Source organism: Talpa europaea (assembly GCF_964194135.1).
Source record: "Talpa europaea genome assembly, chromosome: 5".
NCBI lineage: Eukaryota > Metazoa > Chordata > Mammalia > Eulipotyphla > Talpidae > Talpa > Talpa europaea.
Window position 1 is genome coordinate 142,344,388 of NC_140071.1, and position 18,888 is coordinate 142,363,275.

An 18,888-nucleotide genomic window follows, 5' to 3' on the forward strand; every position below is an offset into this window, starting at 1 on the left:
ACCGGGGCACCCGCAGCCAGCGGCAGAGGCGCCACCGGGGCTCTCCCGCGGGGGCGGAGCGCATTTCTCCTCAGCGGCGGGGGGCCAGCAGCCAGGGGGCTGAAAAGGCCAAGTGCCCAGAGGGTCTAACGAAAACGATGGTTTATCGGGCTCATCCGTGACGACTTTATAAAGACCGAGGGGGCGATTTCCCCATCATGATTATTAAAAACACGTTTACGTTTTCCCAAATCACTCCTTTAAAATGCGTTCACCACAACTAAAGGGATAGTAGCACATAGATGCGCATACTACACGTGTGTGCGTCCAGCATGGCGGCACATGTGATGGCGGGTACATTCGTCTGCACTATGTGCCGGCACATGCATCGACAGGTACCTGTCCCCCGGCCGCTTCTCCCTCCCTCCTTACAAACGGCCTCGCTTCCGCACCCTCGAGTAGCTGCTGTAGAAACTCGAGGAAACCTCCGGTATCTATGCTGCCCCTTTATGTTAGTTCAACAAACCCCAAGTTTCAAAGGTATGTTGCTTGCCAGCAAGGAGGCTCCATCTCCCGCTAACCTAGCAGCCATCTGTGCCGTGTTCCTGAGGTCTGGCCCAGGAGGTGTAAGTGAAGTGGAGACTGTCCTGTAAAGGCAAGCCTTTTGGTCTTTGCCTTCCTTCTTCCTGCTGTCTTGCAGGTTAATGTGATGGCTGGCGCTCTAGCAGCCACCTTGGGCCCTGAGGACAAGGGCCATAGCAGGAGAGTGGAATGGGGAGCCGGAAGGAGCCTTGTCCCTGGCGACTTTGTAGGGACTGTCTGCTTCTGCACTTCTCTGACATACGGGAGAAAGGACTTCCGTCTCGTTTAAGTCACTTTCCCCCAAATTCTGTTTATTGCAATCAGACTTAATTCTATCTGGCAACGACTGGTCACCGTGGCGGGTCCTTCCACGCATTTCCCATTGATACATATACACGCAAACGTGTGGACGCACATGACATTGTTTTTCGTGTCCTTTGTTTTAAAGTGGAGTCAAAAATGTCTCTGCTTCTAACTTTTCATCTTAAGAAAAAAATAGCACAAATGCAAATTTAAGCAAAAATCGCATGTTATTTATCACACTCTAGTTAGTCAGGGTCTTCAAAGGGCCGGCCAGCACTGGTCCTTGGGACAGGACACACGCACCTGCGCTCGGAAGGGAATCGGCCCTCCCCACGGCCACGGAGCCGCATCAGCAAGAGCTTTGCGGACGTCCCTGCCCTTAGGCCGCGAGTCGCTGCTTAAAATTTATGTTAAGGAAGCAGAGAGCAGACACTCCAGCACGCCAGCAGGGAGGCGATTCGGGACATCCAGCGCGGCCTGCAAAACGGAGTATCGCGCAGTCGCTGAACGTGTTGTTTAGCCACGAGCCTCATGGCAGAGGAGACTGGCCCAGGCCCGTGGCAGTGCCGGCGGCCAGCCACGCCCGCGAAGACACGACTCGCGCTGGGGCAAAGCCCGGACGTGAACTTGAAATGTTAACATCACGTCTCTGGGGAGGCGATTATAGCAACACGGAGCCGTTCTGCCCTTCCCTTATTTCCCAGACGGCAGTAAACGCATTTGCCCACGTTATGCAAACATTTGCCCAGAAACATTCATTAATCTGAATTAATGCGATAGCAGGAATCGCTGTCCAGGGACCTGGACACAGGTGTAAACGCGGCAGCCTCACCTCACCTGTGATGCTCGCCGGCCGCCCCGCCGGGCCCGAGCAGGGGCCAGGGCTCGCCTCCCAGGTGCGGCTGGGCCTGAGGCTGAGCAGAGAAGCAGGGGGAGGGGAAGAGGAGGGAGAAGGCCAGGCTCACCCTCGGGTGCCCGCCACTCTGTTGCCCCACCGGGCACCCCTGCTGTGTGGGGAGCGGGGCCCTGTCCGCCCCCCGCTGCTGCCCCACCCTGTGGGGGGCTTGGCGGCTGGGAGTCCCGGGGCCCCCACCTCAGGGTGCTCAGGAGCTCGGGACAGCTCGCGGCCAGCTGGTGAGGAGGTCCTGGGACTTGTGGCGGGTGGTTCATCCTCCCTGCCGGGGACGAGACCACCAAGGCTCCCCAGGCTGGGCCCCTGGCTGGAATGGGCGGCGCCCCACAAGTCACAGACTCGCCTGTCACAATCTGGGGTGCATGGAGGAACAACTCCCCTGTGTGCAGCAGTCTCACGAGGCGGACAGCCTGACCTGGAGCACGGATGGTCAGGCCCTGAGCCCACCTGGGCCAGGACCTCCGCAGCCAGCACGGGGGGCGGAACACCCCCACACCCTGGGGGCAGGGAAACTGAGGCCCAGGGAGCTCAAGGGACTTGTCATGCAGACAGCACAGCGGGGGTCTGGGGCAGCCCCGGCGCCTGGCCCCACCCGTGCTGACCCACACTGTCCCCAGGACCTGCAGGTCATCAGCACAGACGAGAGCCAGGTGTTCGTGGCGGTGCAGGAGTGGCATCAGACGGACACCTACAACCTGTACCAGTCGGACCCGCGGGGCGAGCGCTACTCGCTGGCGCTGGAGAACGTGCGCAGCTCGCGGCAGGCGGAGGAGAGCGTGGTCATCGACATCCTGGAGGTGCGCCCCTCACCCCTGCCTGCCCTCGCTGGCCTCCCTCACCGGGGCCTGTCCTGGGGGTCGGGCTTGGCTCCCCTGGGAGCCTCCCCAGCGGCAGGGCAAGGCTCTGGTGGGGCTCCTGGCTCCCACCCACGATGTCACCCCCATGGGGAGCGCCCACCCGCCTCTGTCTGTATTTGGGCTCCGCAAACGCCCGTCACATGCCCCCGCAGCCCAGCCTTTCCCTGTCACCTGCTCTGCTCCGCCACCCCAGAGCTGGGGCCCCACGCACCCTCTGGGGCGAAGGACCTGAGGGCGGGTCAGCCACCCGCCTGCACACCTGGGAGTAAGCGGGAAGTCAGTGCAGCTGGGCCTGTGGGCCCCACATCAGCCCCACCTCTGGGCCTGCACACCCTCATTCACCCCAGCCTGGTGCCCTGGACCCACAGACACCCCGAGGGGCGGAGGGCTGAGTGTGTGGCGTGGCCAGGCTGTAGGCCTGTGCACCAGGGTTGGAGGGCACAGGGTGTAGGGCGCGGGGCAGGGCCTGAGGAGGCAGGGGAGCTTGGGAGGCCTCCGGCCGGAGCCCGGCCTCAGCGCTCATCTCCCCGGGGTCCTCAGCACTGCGGGGCCACCCCCCAGAGCATAACGGGTGGGTCATTGTTTACCGCAGGCCTGTCTGTCAGGGCCGATGCTGAGCTGGGCGCAGGGCCTGCCCCCGGGTGCTGGGGAGAAGGGCCACACGCCTCCTGCGGGAGCAGGCACGGGGTGGGGGCTCCAGCCAACTCCAGCCCGGGGCTTGCACCGGTGAGTGAGGCCCAGCTGCGAGGAACCCCGGAGAGGGGAGGCCCCGTGCGAGGGCGCAGGGGCTCTAAGCTGCAGCTGGGCCCAGGCGGGCGCGGGCATGTACGATGGGCCGGGCCTCCCCGCCGCCCCGTGGCCGGGTGCACAGCTCCACCCCACAAAGCAGGCGCTGGACTCAGACAGAACCAGCGCCCCGCGGATCTCAGGCTGTGTCCTGCGTCCCGCGTCCCTCTAAGCCCCCTCGCCTGCAGAGGGTGCACAGGCGGCCTCCCGGCCGTCTTTGTTGCGGTGAAGGGGAGGGCAGAGCCTTAAGGGGTCCCTGTTACCAGCGGGGACCCCAGCAGGCACTCACCAGCCTGCTGTGTCTCTGTCCCAGGTCCGAGGGGTGAAAGGTGTCTTCCTGGCAAATCAGAAGGTGGACGGGAAGGTGGTGACCCTCATCACCTACAACAAGGGCCGCGACTGGGCGCACCTGCGCCCCCCCAGCACGGACATGAACGGGAAGCCCACCCACTGCCAGCCCGTGAGTGCTCTGCCTGCCGGGCGGGCGCGGCGCTGGGGCGGTGGGGGGCCCCCGAGTGAGCGCTCTGTCTGCCAGCGGCCAGGCGCTGGGTCCTGGGAGAAGCACCCCCAGGGCCGCCCTCTCAGCAGCTCGCGGCAGACACGCGTGGTGCCAGCCAAGAGGGCTGGTGCGCTGTAAAGGCAGAGTAAAGGGCTGGCACGGACTCTGCGGGCAGGTGGGGAGGGACAGCCTTGATTTTCCAGCATCTTCCTTCTGGGAGGGGCCTTGTTTCTTTCTAGAACTGTTAACTTGTTCATTGTTTGCAGGGCGGACCTAGGTAGAGCCGAAGGAGGCACTTGTAGATGGCCCTCCCCGCCCCGAAGTGCCCTTCTGCAAGGGGATCCACCCACTAAGCGTTATTTCCCTTATTTCCCGAGCAAATGCAGCTGACGAGCCTCCCCTCTGCCTCCTGGGGGGAGAAATAAACTAGGACACCAGCACTCGCCAGCGGGCAGGCGGGGAGGATCCCTCCCTTCTGGACTGACCTTCTCCCGCTGCAGTTCCAAAGCCCAGCACGCCCTTCCCTTCCATTCTCGCAGCAAACTCCTATTGACAACTGAACCCCCCCCAAAGGCCCCTCCACAGAGGCGCCTCCACCGGGCACACCTACTCCCAGCTGTGTTCCACAGGCGTCCACTCGAGGCCCTCACAGGCCTGAACCCACCCAGGCTGGGCCCCTGCGGATAGAGTAAGAGTGTCTGTTGTACGGGGGCGTTCATTCCACAGGTAGGTCTGAGCACCTACGCCAAGCGCGATGAGTATGCCAGCGTAAGACAAAGGCATCGTGCCTTCCTGGGATCCTGCCCGGGCCTCTGCAGGCGCCCCTGCCCTGCCAGCCCCCGTCTGCTGCGGGGCTGGCATGTGGAACAGAAGCCGTTCCCCTTCTTCCAAACAGTAACCCGGCCAAGACCAGGGGGCCCTGTGCCCTCTGGGCAGCAGCCCCCCCGGCAGGCCCAGGCCCTGAGCCCCAGCCAACTCTCCTTCCCGGGCCCCCACTCAACCCCCACCTGCCCCCCACCCCCCGCCCCAAGCAAGGGGCCAAGGACGCGTGTCAGCTCTGCAGAGCCAATGGCCTGCTGCGGGGCGCCCTTCTGAGAGCAGAGTTGCCGCGAAAGGGCTAGTTTTTGTACCATCCTCGGCAAAGTTAGGCTCCATTAACCGGTCAAAGCAAGTTTTTGCTAAGAATAGTCTCGTCTGCAATCACGCAGCTCAGCGAGGAGGCAGCCTGGCGGGATTTACGTGCAGCCCTCAAGTGACGGAAGAGGGCGGCCCGGGCGGGCCGGGGACCCGATGGGCAGAGGGGCAGAGCGTGGTGGACGGAACCCGCCTGGGCACAGGAGCCTTGTCTGGGGGGGTGGCCCCTCCGCGGCCCCAGCGGCGGGGGGAGTGGGCGGGGGTGCCAGCATGGCCCCCACCCAGTGAAGGGGGCCGACCACATGAGACATCTTACCCTGAAAGCGGCTCCTGCGTCTCACAGAAGACCCCAGGCGCGTGCGAGGGACGTGCGCGGAGCCGCCCCATCGCCCGGCCGCGACCTCGGCGGCCCTTCCCGCCACTGTCCTCGTGCAACGGGCATGGCGAGCCACGTGGCGCCCCAAACGCTCCTGGCCCAGTCTTGCCCCCCTGCTCCCAGCCCTGCCTGCCGGGGCGCCTTCTGCACGGGAGGAGCAAGCGTGTCCTCCGGGACGTGGCTGAGCCCGGGCACGAGGGAATGGTGTCTGTTTCGCTGGGGCAGTTCCTTAGGACGCAGCGGTGCTGCCCTGGGGGCCGAGGGGGAGGCCTGGCAGAGGGGCCTGCCGCTGGCTCATCTCCTCTGCCCACCTGTCAGTGCTGACCCGGCGGCACCGGCCTGTCCTTGGGGCCCCCGCAAGCTGGGGGCTCAGGGTCCCGCCATCTCTGGCCACACTACCCCGAGGGCAGCCCCGGCCTGGGGCTGGGCGTCCCGACATATCCGCTGGTTCCCCAGGAGCTGGGACTACCCAGCCTGGCCCGGCCCGGCCCAGCCACCTGCCCTTCATCAGCTGGACCCAGGCTGGCTGGAGGGCTTCGTAAGCCCGTCTGAGGCTGGCAGACACCAGCAGGGTCCCCAGGACCATCGCCCCCCCAGGGGCTGGCCCAGACCACCCCCTCCCCACTGGTGGCTGGTCGGGGGCGGGGACTGCAGGGACGGGGATTGGGGGGAGGGAGCTGGTCCCTCCCCCGCGCAGCCTCCCGCTTCGCAGCTCAACTCAGGGTGTGACTCGTGCTGTGGGGTCGGGACCTCCCAAGTCCCTGCAGACCCTGGCCGTCACCTCCAAAAGAAGCCCCGTGCCCACCACCACCCCACACTCTCCCACCCACCTGCCCACCCGTCTCTGCAGGATTCCTCCTGCTGATCCACGGGGGTGGGGCCGCGGCAGGGGAGGAGCCCGAGGCAGGGCTGGGGTCCCACAGAGGTGGAGCCCTCTGCAGGAGAGGGCCCGGCCAGGGGTGAGGCCCACCGTCCGGGGCCCGAGGGAGCGTGAGGGAAGGTACAATCATCAGAAAGCTGTGCGTGGAATCGCTCTGGCAGCCTGGAGGACGCGGGCGGATGCGGTGGTCCCCGCCCAAGCTGGAGAACCCGCCCTGGGGAAGCCCGGGGCTTGTCCCCCAGCAGATCCTGCCCCCCCCCAGCAGTCAGCCTCCGGGAAGACACAGGTCGGGTTGGGGCCTCCTCTGGACATCGCCCCAGGCACTGACTCAGCCCCTCCCCCGCAGCCTGACTGCCACCTGCACCTCCACCTGCGCTGGGCAGACAACCCCTACGTCTCCGGCACCGTGCACACCAAGGACACCGCGCCCGGACTCATCATGGGCGCAGGTGAGTGGGGCATCGTGCCTGAGGGGCGTTCTGTTCCCCAGGGGACATGCAGGCCACGCGCCTGGGGCCCTGGCGTGTCCACTGGGGAGGGGCCGCTGCTTCTCCGGGAAACAGCTCCTGTAGCAACGCCGGGGCCTTGAATGCACGGCCCAGAGCGGACACCTGGCACATACTGGGTGATGGATGGGTGGGGGTGGTGGATGTGGGTGGGTAATGGTTGGATGGGTGACAGGTGGGTGACGGGTGGGTGATGAGTGGACCTCATGGAAGCCAGGACACCACAGACCCTGCTGCTCTGATCAGAACTCTCTCTGACTCATGTGCTTGGGGACATTCCATCTCCTCTGGAATTTTCCAAGGACTTTGGAACTTGACTCTGGAGAGAAGACTTCTGAGCATAAATAAAACATCTAGATATACACACAGGTGACCCCCCTGGTCACGCAGAGCAGCCGGGGCACGTCGTCGTTGTGGGGGAGCAGAGACGGGTGTGGCCGGGGGGCTTGGCAGGGGAGGCAGGCACAGGGCTCGGGCCCGGGACGGGAAAGCTGGCTCCCCTACAAGCAGCACCAACCCCTCTCCCCTGGCCAGGTAACCTGGGCGCACAGCTGGTGGAGTATAAAGAAGAGATGTACATCACGTCGGACTGCGGGCACACCTGGAGGCAGGTAAGGGTGCCACCGCCCCGTCTCCGCCCGCCTGCTGCCTCTGGCTGCAAATGAGAGCCCGCCTGGGCATCTGCTCCACAGTGGACACTGCTTGAAACCCCTGCGGCGACATGCTGGCCGGCCGTGCGTCCTGCCTCCCGGCGGCACGGGAGGGTCTGTTTTAGGTCATTTCTGTGCCCGAGAGCCGCATTGCGGCCCAGGGCTCGTGCAGACGGGCATGTTCACCCCCAAAGTGAGAGGCTCGCCTTGGCCAGCGCCTCGTGTTTTCCGACAGCGCAAGAGAGGAGGGTTCTGAAAAGGGCGAGAGAGCCGCACTGTGCTACAGTGTTCTGACCTCGCTCAAGTGGCGAGAGGCGTCTGGACTGCGGAAGGCGCGTGTGTCCAGCGCTGTGACTCCCGCTGGGCGGGAAGCAGAGGCCGTGGGCTGTGCAGATGCGAGGGCAGCACGCGGGCGCACCCACTTTTCTGGAGTCTGGAGATAATGAGAGTGGAATTACTGTGGGGGGGCCGTGGGCATGACTGGGAGGCACCTGTTCTCCCCAGGGGGTGCACGTGGCAAAAGCCCCCAAGTGCCCTTGAGGGCCGCAATGACAGACAAGCACAGTAAGTGCGGGGAGGGGCTGTGAGCCCAGCCTGGCATCAGGGAGGGCTTCCTGGAGGCAGTGGCACTTGTGCTGCGGCTCGGTGGAGAACTAAGCCTCACGGCGCTGCTTGTCCCGAGGGCCTCTCTGGTCAGGTCTTTCTCTCCCGTCGTCACGCTGCCGGCTCTGCGTGCGGCTCCGCGCCGCGCTGATAGGAGCTTCTACCTTGGTGATCCAGGGGCTCCTCTCGGGCCCATCTGCCCACGAGCAGCGTGTCTGGGTGCTGGGGGAGTGTGGGGACGCGGGAGCCCTCACGCCGGCCCTGCCTGGGGGAGCTGAGCTGGCCCTGCTGGCGCCGCACAGCCCGCGGTCGACCCCCCACCCCGAGAGCAGCCCCGGCCCTGACCTCTGGCCCGGCCCAGGTGTTCGAGGAGGAGCACCACATCCTGTTCCTGGACCACGGCGGCGTGATCGTGGCCATCAAGGACACCTCCATCCCCTTGAAGGTCCTCAGGTAGCGCGGGGGCCCTGCGGGGGGCCCTTCTCCCCACCGGGGAGCCCCTCAGTGTATTCTCCTGTGGGACCCCAGAACAGGGGGCTCGCCCCACCAAAGGTCAGACACGGGAGGCCGGGAAGCAGGAGTCAAGGCCGCCAGGCCAGGTGGGCCGGGGCAGGCCGGGAACTGGGGGCCCAAAGCACCCCACTGTGGTCTGAGCAGCCGGGAGGGCTTCCCGGGACGTGAACTTGACGTGTCAGGGAGCTTAGTTAGGAGGTGGGTCGGCGCTCAGGCCAGCGGGAGCGGGTAGGCAGCCCGTAGGGCGGGCGTGAGGGCGGGCGTGAGCCCTGGCCCTGAGGCCAGAGCTGGGGAAGCCTCCAGGAAGCCAGTTTCACTCTAGTGGGGAGACCCTCAGCGCTTGTACTGCGCTTGGAGACCGGCACACGGGAGGCAGCTGCCCCAGACCTGGCCCCAAACCCCTGCTGTGGCCCGGGCGCTGGGCTGCCTGTGGGGACGCCACCGCATCCCGGTCTCCCCACCCAGCACTGGGCCCGGGCTTGCCCGCCTGGACACGGGCGTCGCTGCCCGCGCCTGGCGACCCCTCCCTCGCAGGTTCAGCGTGGACGAGGGCCTCACCTGGAGCACGCACAGCTTCACCAGCACCTCCGTGTTCGTGGACGGGCTGCTGAGCGAGCCGGGCGACGAGACACTGGTCATGACGTGAGTGCCGCCGGCCCGCGCCTGCCTCTGCCCCCCTCCGGGACCCGGCGCACCCCACAGGGCTTCTATGCAGACCTGCCCACAGGTCAGGGCCAGCTCCAAGTCGACCAGAGTCTCGCTCTGGACCTTCTGCGCTGCCCGCCTGGCCTCCCCACAGCACAGGCTTCGTGAGGCCTGGGAGGACCAGGCTGTGTGGGGTGGGGAGCGCTGCTCGTGCAGCAAAGGGCACCCCCTCCCCCGTGAGGCACTGAGTGTGCCTTGGGCCTCGCCTTCCGAGGGCAGCGTTCTCGGGGTGACAGGTACCCCAGCCGAGGCAGGACCTCCGCGTCCGGGGCTGCTGTCCCGCCCTCTGGAATAGCCACAGCCTGAGCCACGTGGCCAGCCTCTGCCTGGCCTGGGAGGGGGGCAGGGAGCTCCCTCTGGTGTGTGGCGAGAGAGGGTGTCCAGGCGGGCCAGGGTCAGCGCCCTGTGGCCACGGCGGCTGCTGTCACCGATGACGCAGAGAGGGAGAGCAGGTCCTCGCCCCGGGAGACCGGCCAGGGCCCCGCACAAGGCCACACTAAGGGGCTTTCTCCCCTCCCTCCGCCCTCCCAGGGTCTTCGGCCACATCAGCTTCCGCTCAGACTGGGAGCTGGTCAAGGTGGACTTCCGGCCCTCCTTCTCCAGGCGGTGCGGCGAGGAGGACTATGGGTCCTGGGACCTCGCCGACCTGCAGGTGGGTGGGCACAGCTGGAGGCGGGCAGGGCAGGTGCCCCTCCCTCCTGGGGCGTCTCCCAGGGCCCCGACGCCCTAGGGGTCTGCCCTGTTTGGGGTGCCTTGGGCTCGCTGGCCTGCGGGTGGGGTGTGTGACCTCCCTCGGGGCTCGGTCCACAGGCCCCAACTCACCCGGCCGCGGCCAGGGCCAGGTGTGTCCGGCACCCGTGTTTCAGCACGTGCATGCGTCACGCAGGCTGCAGCCCCCGTGAGGATATAGTGGCAGCCGCTGTGCAGGGCCAGCTGGGGCTGCACGGCTGGGGGCCCTGCCCTGGCCACAGCCACGCGCCGCCTTTGGGGGTGCCTGTTTTGGTCACTCGCTGAGGACCTGCTGTGTCCACCAGGCCCTGCAGCCTTTGGCTCAACTCCTTGCCCAGGGCCTGAAGGGACAAAGAGGAAGTTAAGGGGACTTTTTCCCACACGGTGACCCAAGGGTGCGGACGGAGTGGGCACAGCGCGGATGCCCAGAGGATGCACAGGGGTGGCGATGGAGAGGCTGCCCTGCTGGACTTGGCCCATCTCCTCGGGCCTTAGCATCCCCGCCTGCCCGCCGCTGCCCGCGGGGCCAGTGGATGGGGCCTGGGCTGGGCCAGCTCAGCAGCTCGGCCTCCCCATGTCCCCTGCAGGGTGACCGCTGCATCATGGGCCAGCAGCGGAGCTTCCGGAGGCGCAGGCCGGCGGCCTGGTGCGTCCAGGGGCGGAGCTTCACGTCGGCGCTCACCTCCCGCGTGTGTGCCTGCCGGGACTCCGACTTCCTCTGGTGAGGACCCACGCCGGCCCGGCCTGCGTGGGGAGCGCCTGCGGCCTGCTGCCCCTTCTCCTGGCAGCCCAGCCCACTCCCGGGGACGGCGTGTTCCGGACTTCCTGGGCATGCTGGCCCGGGCAGGAGGACACAGCAGGAGCAGCAGGGGGATCTGGGCTGTGCCCACCAGCCCCTCTCTCCCGCCCGGGGCCTCTGCTGAAGCCCCTGCTATTGCCCTGCCTGCTCCACAGTGGCCAGGGGCTGCCCACGGCCCCCGGGAGACGTCCAGGCCCAGAACCTGTCCAGGAGGCCTCAAGCCCTACCCCCTCACCCCTCCCCCCATTCTCTGGCCACCGCAGCTCCAGCTGCGAAGGGACTGGCCCACCTGTGGAGCCCTCCCTGCTTCCCCACCTACCTCTTGCTCTGCCCTAGAGATGCAGGCCACCTCCTCCAGGCAGCCCTCCAGGACCCCCAGGTTGGGCTCGGTCCTCTCCTGTGAGTTCCCGGGATCCCCTTTGCATCCCTTCTCACCCGTCAGCTCTCACGCCCGTGTCCCCCAGGTGGGGCCGTGTGACTCGCCTCCCTGTCCCCAACCCGAGCCTCAGCCTGTCCTCTCCCCTCAGTGACTACGGCTTCGAACGAGCCCCCTCTGCAGAGCCCGGCACCAACAAGTGCTTTGCCAACTTCTGGTTCAACCCACTGGCCCCGCCCGAGGACTGCGTCCTGGGCCAGACCTACAGCAGCAGCCTCGGGTGAGGGCGGCCGCCCCTCCAGCCAGCTCAGGGCAGAGTAGCGATTCCACTGGACGTGGGGGTGGCGGGCAGGGGCTGCCTTCCCCCCAAGCAGCCCAGTCCCCCCGCCAGAGAGGGCTGCGTGCGGCGGCCGGGCCAGCGCGGGCCCGGGGTGGACGCCCAGACAGGACGCATCGCGTGAGCGAGTCCGTGACTCAGGCGGCGTCTAGCCCAGCGCCCGGCACTGCGGAAAGGCACCGGCACCCCGTGGCGGTCACAGGCCGGGTGGGGCTGAAGCCAGTGCTCTGGGCCGTCCCATGGGGGCCTCAGAGCCCCAGGCCCCGCAGACCCTGACCTGCTGCTCTCGGGCCGCAGGTACCGGAAGGTGGTATCCAACGTGTGCGAGGGCGGCGTGGACCTGCAGCGGAGCTCGCCCCAGCTCCAGTGCCCCCTCACGCCACCCCGGGGCCTGCGGGTCAGCATCCGCGGTCAGGCCGTGGCGGTACAGCCAGGAGATGACGTCCTGTTCGAGGTGCGGCAGGAGCAGGTAAGTGGGCCCCCCCCACCCGCTGCCCTGCCCCCAGCTCCGCCCTGTGTGGTTCAGCCTCTGCCAGCTGCTCCGAACGCTTCCCAAAGGGCAGCAGGCGACGGTGGGTGGAAATGGCTCCCTCCCTCGGCTGGGCCAGCAGCGAAAAAGGCAACAGAAGCAGAGAATAAAGCCCGAGAATGGAGGGTCAGGGGGATGCCCCGCCGTCAGAGGCAACCGCGTCACGCGTGTCTGTGCGTGTGTTTGCACGTGTGTATGTGCGCGTGGGTGTGCGTGTGTGTGCGTGCGCATGCATGTGTGCATGTGTGCATGTGTGCACGCGCCCTGGGCAGTGACGCAGGAGTTACTCATTCCTGCGGGTGGCAGTCCGCGTTTTAAACCTCTAATTATGTTGATTTAGTTAATTGGGAATTGTAAGCAACGCAGAGAGTTAGAAACTGTTCCGATGACCCCACGCCAAGACCCCGCAGCCAGCTTGGAGAGGGGAGAATGCAGGCGTGCAGACAGGCGTGCAGACAGGCGTGCAGACAGACGTGCAGACACACACACAGGCAGGAACAGGTGTGCACAGCCTCCCAGACGCTTCTCTGTCTTTTATTTAGGACAAGAGCGATTTTTTTCTTCTTATTTCTAAAATAGCACGTGCTCACTATAGAACACTTGAAAAATGCATCACAAAAATGTAAATCTCACCACAACGCCTGCTCCCCCAAGGAAGTTGTTCATATGTTTATTTCCTTCTAGCATTTTTGAATTGCTCTGTAGCGGGCTTATTTTTTTTGATGACAGAAATAACAAATGTTCATTGCAAATATTCAAAAGCAGAAGTTAAGAGGCTGTGACTCAGCAAAGGCAAAGCTGGGACGGCCTGACCCCGGGCGCCCCGCCCCCAGTGGACGCCAGTGCACGGGGGGCACTGGTGCGCCTGACCCAGGGCCTCGGCCTGCACCGAGGTGGCAGGTGCGAGGGCAGAGGTCCTTCATGTTGGAGACAGGTCTGGGGCCTGGCACAAGCAGGGAAACGGAGGCAGAGAGGAGGCGGACGGCACTGAGAGCACCTTGCACCCCTGCTTCCGGCCCCCTCACCGCACAGCTGGGAAACCGAGGCTGCGACGCAGCCCCCGTGAAAGCGACAGAGCCAGCATCCAGCATCGGTCCCGTTTGGGGCTTGTGTGGCCGGCACCTGTCCCGGTGCAGGACCCGGCTGTGCTGGACGCTCCGGCCGGCGGCCCTGCCTGTGCTGACGGAGCCTGGCTCTGAGGTTCTCACTTTTGGCCTCGGGTGCGACCCAGAGGAGGGGGGTGTCTCTGCTCCCAGCACCGTCTTAGAGTGATGGGAACAGTGCCCCCCGCCCTCCCGTCATGGGCTGGGGCCTCCTGGACCCTCAGGCGGGGCCCCAGCTGCGGCCCCGAACCCAGGACAGGTGTGCAGAGATGTGGCCCTCTGCTGCCCCCTAGTGCCGGGATCCGGGCCGCGCAGCTCTGGGAACCAGGTGAGCCTGGCAGAGCTGGCGCAGCCCAGTTGGGGTCCCCGGGGAGGCTTGTGGGAGCCCGGGGCCAGGGTGGGCACCCACACTCAGGCACACACAGCCAGCCAGGCAGAGCGGGCATGGGGGCGGGCCGGACCCGGGCTCCCTCTGGAACACCAACCCCAGCCTGACAGCGCCCAGGACCAGAGCCCTGGCCGGCAGGTGAGGCCGGTGCCAGCAGCTCCAGGAGGGGAGGAGCAGGGAACACCCCGGCCTCACGCCCCATCCCGGGCAGGGCAGGCGGATCGCGGCTTAGAGGGAAGCGAGGACTCCCGGCCCTCAGGACAAAAGGCTCATGTGGAAGTGGGTCTCTCAAGTGGATGCCAGGAGCAGCAGCCGTGCGGCCCGTGGGGACGACACACACACGCCCCTAGGGCCCGGCGCCTGGCATGAGGCTCTCAGAACCCCTGGGGGACAGACGACGCCCCACAGCAGGGGGTGGGGCAGGTGCCCGAGGGCACGTGGTCACCTGTCAGGAAGAGGCTGGCCAGGCCCCGAGGAGGCGGCCCTCACCCTGGAGCGGCGGAGTCAAGCACTGGAGACAGGCCGAGTGCTGCGAGGACGCGGGGGACACGCAGACCCTTGGGGTGGACGGCGGTGCCGCCACGGGGCACACAGGCCAGCGGGTCCCTGAACGCAGCCTGCCCGCCGTGAGACGCAGCACTCGCCCCGGCAGCCCCCCGAGGAGGACGCGGGTGCACGAGCCTGCCCAGGGCCAGGCAGCTCCCCAGAGTCGGGACCTCCCCAGGGGGCGCCCCTGCAGGCCACGGACACCGCAAAGTGATCGAAGGAGCTGATTGTGGACGGCCGGGGTGACACGGAGAACTGCACTGAACGAGAACAGGCCCGCTCTGAGGGACTGTCCTCGCTGACCCCACTTAGAGAGCGGCCCCCGCGGCGGAGCAGGAGCGGGGCCAGGCCGGTCTTCGCCAGGGAGCCGGGCTGGAGGGTGGAGGGCGTGGGGGTCACGCTCGCACCCGCCGCGCAGCGTCCAGCCCCTCCTGGACATGATGGTTCTGGGGTGCAGTGCCGGGGGCCCTGGCTGGGGGCCTGCAGGTTTCGTTCCCTGCAGTTCCCGGGAACTGACGGCTCCCCGGCCCCGCCGGCGCCATGTCGCTCCTCCGCCACGAGGAGGGATCCTCTGGGTGCCCCTGGGTGGGGGCAGCAAGGGACAGGGAGGGCAGGAGGCGGGCAGGAGGCTGCACCTGTCGTGCTGTCAGTCGACGGGCACTGCTGGGGCTGCGCGTGTCGGGCGTGTCTGTGGGTGACCCCGGCCTCCTCGCCGGGCATCCCTCTGCAGACCCCGGCCCAGCGTCCTTCCTGGCAGCGCAGGGAACGAGGCGCCGCGGCAGGGCAGGGGTACGTTGTACTTCCCGGGGGCCCGTGAAGCGTCTTCCTGCGATGTCTCCAGGGGAGACTGCCCGCCCCACACACCACCCCTGCTCCCCGCTTGGAGTCCGGCGCTGCCCGGGGCCCCGCCCTGCGCCTGGGGGGGGTCTCCGCAGCCCCAGCGCCTCTGCCTTCCTGCCCCGACTCCCGCCGAGCCCCGGGAAGGTAGAGCTGGCCCTGGGCCCCGCGGCGCACTCCTGAGGGGGCGGATGACCGGTGCTGGCCCTTCAGCCTTGGGCTCCCCACAGGGTGACGTCCTGACCACCAAGTACCAGGTGGACCTCGGGGACGGCTTCAAGGCCATGTACGTCAACCTCACGCTGACGGGGGAGCCCATCCGGCACCGCTACGAAAGCCCCGGCGTGTACCGGGTGTCCGTGAGGGCGGAGAACGCGGCCGGGCACGAGGAGGCCGTGCTCTTCGTCCAGGTCAACTGTAAGTCCGTCGCCCTCGGGCTGGCACCCGCCTGTGACAGAGCCAGCTCCGGGGGTCCCAGGAGTCTCTTGGGACCACCGCAGTGCCCAGGCCTGCTGACGGCAACCCGAGGGCACCCTTGGTTGCAGACGGTGGGGGCCGGGTGGGGTGACTGACCGGCAGCAGTCGCTGGAGTGCCCACTGCCCTGATGCCCTCTAACCCAGCCTCTCCTGGGCCCCGCAGCCCCCCTGCAGGCCCTCTACCTTGAAGTGGCCCCTGTGGTCGGCGTCAACCAGGAGGTCAACCTCACAGCTGTGCTGCTGCCCCTGAACCCCAACCTCACCGTCTTCTACTGGTGGATCGGCCACAGCCTGCAGGTGCGCGGCCTGGCCCCGCGGCCGGGGGGCTGCCAGCTGGGCAGACTGGGGAGAGGGCGGGGGAGGGTGTCGGGCCCGGCCTGGCGGCCTGGACAGGCCACGTCTTCCACGTTGGGGGAGGGTAGGCACCGTCTGGGGGGACGGGCTGCCGGGAGGCCATCCCTGCTGTGCCTGCCCCCAGCGGGATGTCCTGGGGCTCTCTGGCCCCGCACTGACCCCCTGTGCCCTGCAGCCCTTGCTGTCCCTGGACAACTCGGTGACCACGCGCTTTGCGGACACAGGGGATGTGCGCGTGACGGTGCAGGCGGCCTGCGGGGCATCGGTGCTGCAGGACTCCAGGCTGGTCCGCGTGCTGGGTGAGTCCCGGGAGGGAGCCCCTGCCCCACGCCCCTGACCTGGGGGTGCACGTGGTGGCATTGCCAGGGTGAAGGTCGCCCAGGAGCCTGGGCCGGGACGGGAGCTGGTGATGCCTCCAGACGCGCTCCAGCCCTTGGCCTCAGCTCTCCATCTCTGGCGTAAGCAGTGGTTCTGCCCCAGCAGGAGCCGCCTGAGCGCGTGGCTAGGGGGCCAGGCCCTGGCAGCGAATGCACGGGATTGGCGAGGTCCGCCCGCCAGCTGGGCCCCTGCCCTCCAGCCTGACACAGTCACGTGACTCCGGGCAGTGAGCAGACTCGGGGTACAGACCCCTGCTCTGAACCAGGGCCCCGTGTCCTGTGCTCGCAGGGGCTCTCAGCCCGCCCGAGGAGGGTGCAGTAGAAACGTTACCCAGAAGAGCCGCCAGCCCCAGCTATGCCCGGCTGAACCCTGGCCAGCACCCCCGTAACACCCGGCCTCGCCTCAGGGTGCTGCCCTGTGCACAGCAGCCGCGTGGGCTGTCATGGCCTGCCCCGCCACCGGGCACCCTGGGCCCCAACAGTGTGCAGCCCTGGGCGGTGTCCGGTCCCTAAGGAGCCATTATTCCCCTGCGCAGCCCCCGCCCCGCACCAGCGAGAAAGCCAAGGCAGGGAGGCGAATGGAGACGGTCAGGCCCGAGCCGCCCGCTGGGGCCTTCCCACCACGCCCGCTGCTGGCTCTCGAACAGCCGGGGCGCGGCCTGGGAGTATGAATGAGCAGGCGGGGTCTGCTCCCCTGGGATTCTTCCTGTGGCGGGAGGGCGCGTCTGGTCAGAGCCTGTGGGTGCTGGGGTGGGAGGCCGGCTCACCAGGTGGGCGCCCCTCGTGGGCTGGCGGGGCAAGTCCCCCAGGCAGGCTCGGCCGCGCCAGGCCCCCGCCCAGGCCACGAGGTCTCTGCCTCACAGGGCAGCTGTTGGCACGCCTGGCCGCGGCCTGTGGGGCACGCAGGAGGGCCCGTTATCTGAGACCAGCCCCCCTCCCCGCCTGGGCCCAGGGCTGTGCTGGGCCATGGGTGCGGCGGCCACTGGGAGGGAGGGGCCGAGCCGGGCACCGGCCAGCCCTGTCTCTCCCTCTGCAGATCAATTCCAGCTCGTGCCTCTGCAGTTTTCCAAGGAGCTGGACACACACAACCCGAACACGCCCGAGTGGAGAGAGGACGTTGGCCTGGTGGTCACCCGGCTCCTGGCCAAGGTACCCCCGCCCGCCACAGCCGATGGCCCCCAGCACCCGGGGCCCCTGGGTGCCCCACCCCCAGCCTCAGGAGTCTCATCTTCGGGCTACTCAGGGGACCCACCGCTGGACAGTCGCCTTGCAGGGGTGGGTGGCTGTGTCTGCGCGTACACAGTGAGCACCAGCTGTTTGCAAACTGTCCTCCAGCTGGCCTGGATAGAGCGATTTTATCTCTTCTGGGTCGGGCACTGGAGCAAGAGACAAGAAGCAGGGTGGCCACTGCCCTCGGGCCCCAGAGTAGGCACAGGCCACTTGTGGCCCTGGACTGCCGACGAGAAAAAGACTGGCCCCTGGGGCGTCCCGGGCCATCACAGGCCAGGCCCACTCTGGCCCTGCCTGGCCCAGGCCTGTGAATAATCTTGGTGAATTGCCCTGGGCATTGAAGGATGAACAGGAGTTTTCCAGAGGGAAGCAGGGGAGGGGCCTCCGGGAGGCAGGGCGGCCACAAGCTGAGCTCTAGGGGTGAGGGTTTACTTGATCCGGAGCTCTGGGCTGCGGGGTCGGGGGGGGGGGCGTTCCCAGGGAAGGGCCTGCTCAGTGTGGCCACAGCGTGGACAGGGACTGGAGGGCAGGCCTGGCTGAGTGGAGGCAGAGGCGAAGGGCTGGGGTCGGGGAGAGCTGGGCTGTGGGTGCGGCGCGGGCTCCTTCCCCAGGTGTGCAGGATGGGGAGGACTCAGGCCAGGGGAGGGGCATCCCAGGCCCTCCAGAGTGGGCACAGGTCAGAATGTGGCTCAACTGTGACCCCCAGGAGACCGGCATCCCTGAGGAGCTGCTGGTGACCGTGGTGAGGCCGGGGCTGCCCACCTGGGCTGACCTGCACGTGCTGCTGCCCCCAGCCAGGCCCGCCACCAGGAGGAGCCTCACCGATGACAAGGTGCCCGTGGCCTCAGGCCGGCCCCTGGGTGCCCAGGCAGGGGACGGGTCACAGAGAGCACAAGCCCTGGTGGACTGGGCCAAGACCCGCAGCTCGCCTGCCCCTGTCCGCTGCCCCTGTCCGCCTGCGGCTGCAGCCTGAGGCACACTGGCCCTGCTGATGGGGCGGGCAGGGACGGGCGTGAGGCTGGGCCTCGCCCCCCTGGGGTCTCTCCCCTTTCATGGGCTGGAGCTGCTCATGCCCTGAGGGGTGCTGGACACGGTGAGCTCCGCTCAGGGACACTCCTGGGTTTCAGGACAGCAGAAGTTGCCCCCAGCTGCCCCCTGGAGCGGGACAGGGAGGGGGAGGGGCCGCACCAGGGCGGGCATGAGTGGGCAGCACTGCCCGCCGCGGGGAGCTGGCGCCTCCGAGGGCAGTGAGCCCCGTTGTGAGGACAAGGAACAGCTGGGGTCCCGCCCGGGGTGGGTGGGCATGGCATTCTCCCCATGACACCCCAGGTGTGCCCCACCCAAGACGACTGTCCCTGGGACAGGGGCGCAGAGAGTAACCCCAGTGCCGGATGGAGCAGAGCAGGCAGAGCCCTAGGGAGGGGCACAGGGCGCCCGAGCCGCCCCCTCTCCAGGGGTCCCGGCCGCGCCTCCTGTGTGTCCTGGAGCAGCTCCTCGGCGAGCTGGCTGCTGGGTCACTG

At 67.4% G+C, this 18,888-nt stretch overlaps 1 protein-coding gene across 2 annotated transcripts in view; it reads left to right on the forward strand.

The window, feature by feature from the left end:
- Positions 1–18,888, forward strand: part of SORCS2 (sortilin related VPS10 domain containing receptor 2) — a gene marked incomplete at both ends in the record, with an annotated part of 184,482 nt that overhangs the window by 159,074 nt on the left and 6,520 nt on the right. For both annotated transcript variants that reach the window (XM_084233654.1, XM_084233655.1), the window contains 15 exons: positions 2,395–2,574; positions 3,734–3,880; positions 6,656–6,758; positions 7,350–7,426; positions 8,430–8,521; positions 9,116–9,223; positions 9,818–9,938; positions 10,603–10,736; positions 11,342–11,470; positions 11,825–11,996; positions 15,161–15,347; positions 15,571–15,704; positions 15,937–16,060; positions 17,175–17,287; positions 18,075–18,200. In XM_084233654.1, the coding sequence (XP_084089780.1) occupies positions 2,395–2,574; positions 3,734–3,880; positions 6,656–6,758; positions 7,350–7,426; positions 8,430–8,521; positions 9,116–9,223; positions 9,818–9,938; positions 10,603–10,736; positions 11,342–11,470; positions 11,825–11,996; positions 15,161–15,347; positions 15,571–15,704; positions 15,937–16,060; positions 17,175–17,287; positions 18,075–18,200 (1,947 nt within the window). The remainder of the gene's footprint in view (positions 1–2,394; positions 2,575–3,733; positions 3,881–6,655; positions 6,759–7,349; positions 7,427–8,429; positions 8,522–9,115; positions 9,224–9,817; positions 9,939–10,602; positions 10,737–11,341; positions 11,471–11,824; positions 11,997–15,160; positions 15,348–15,570; positions 15,705–15,936; positions 16,061–17,174; positions 17,288–18,074; positions 18,201–18,888) is intronic.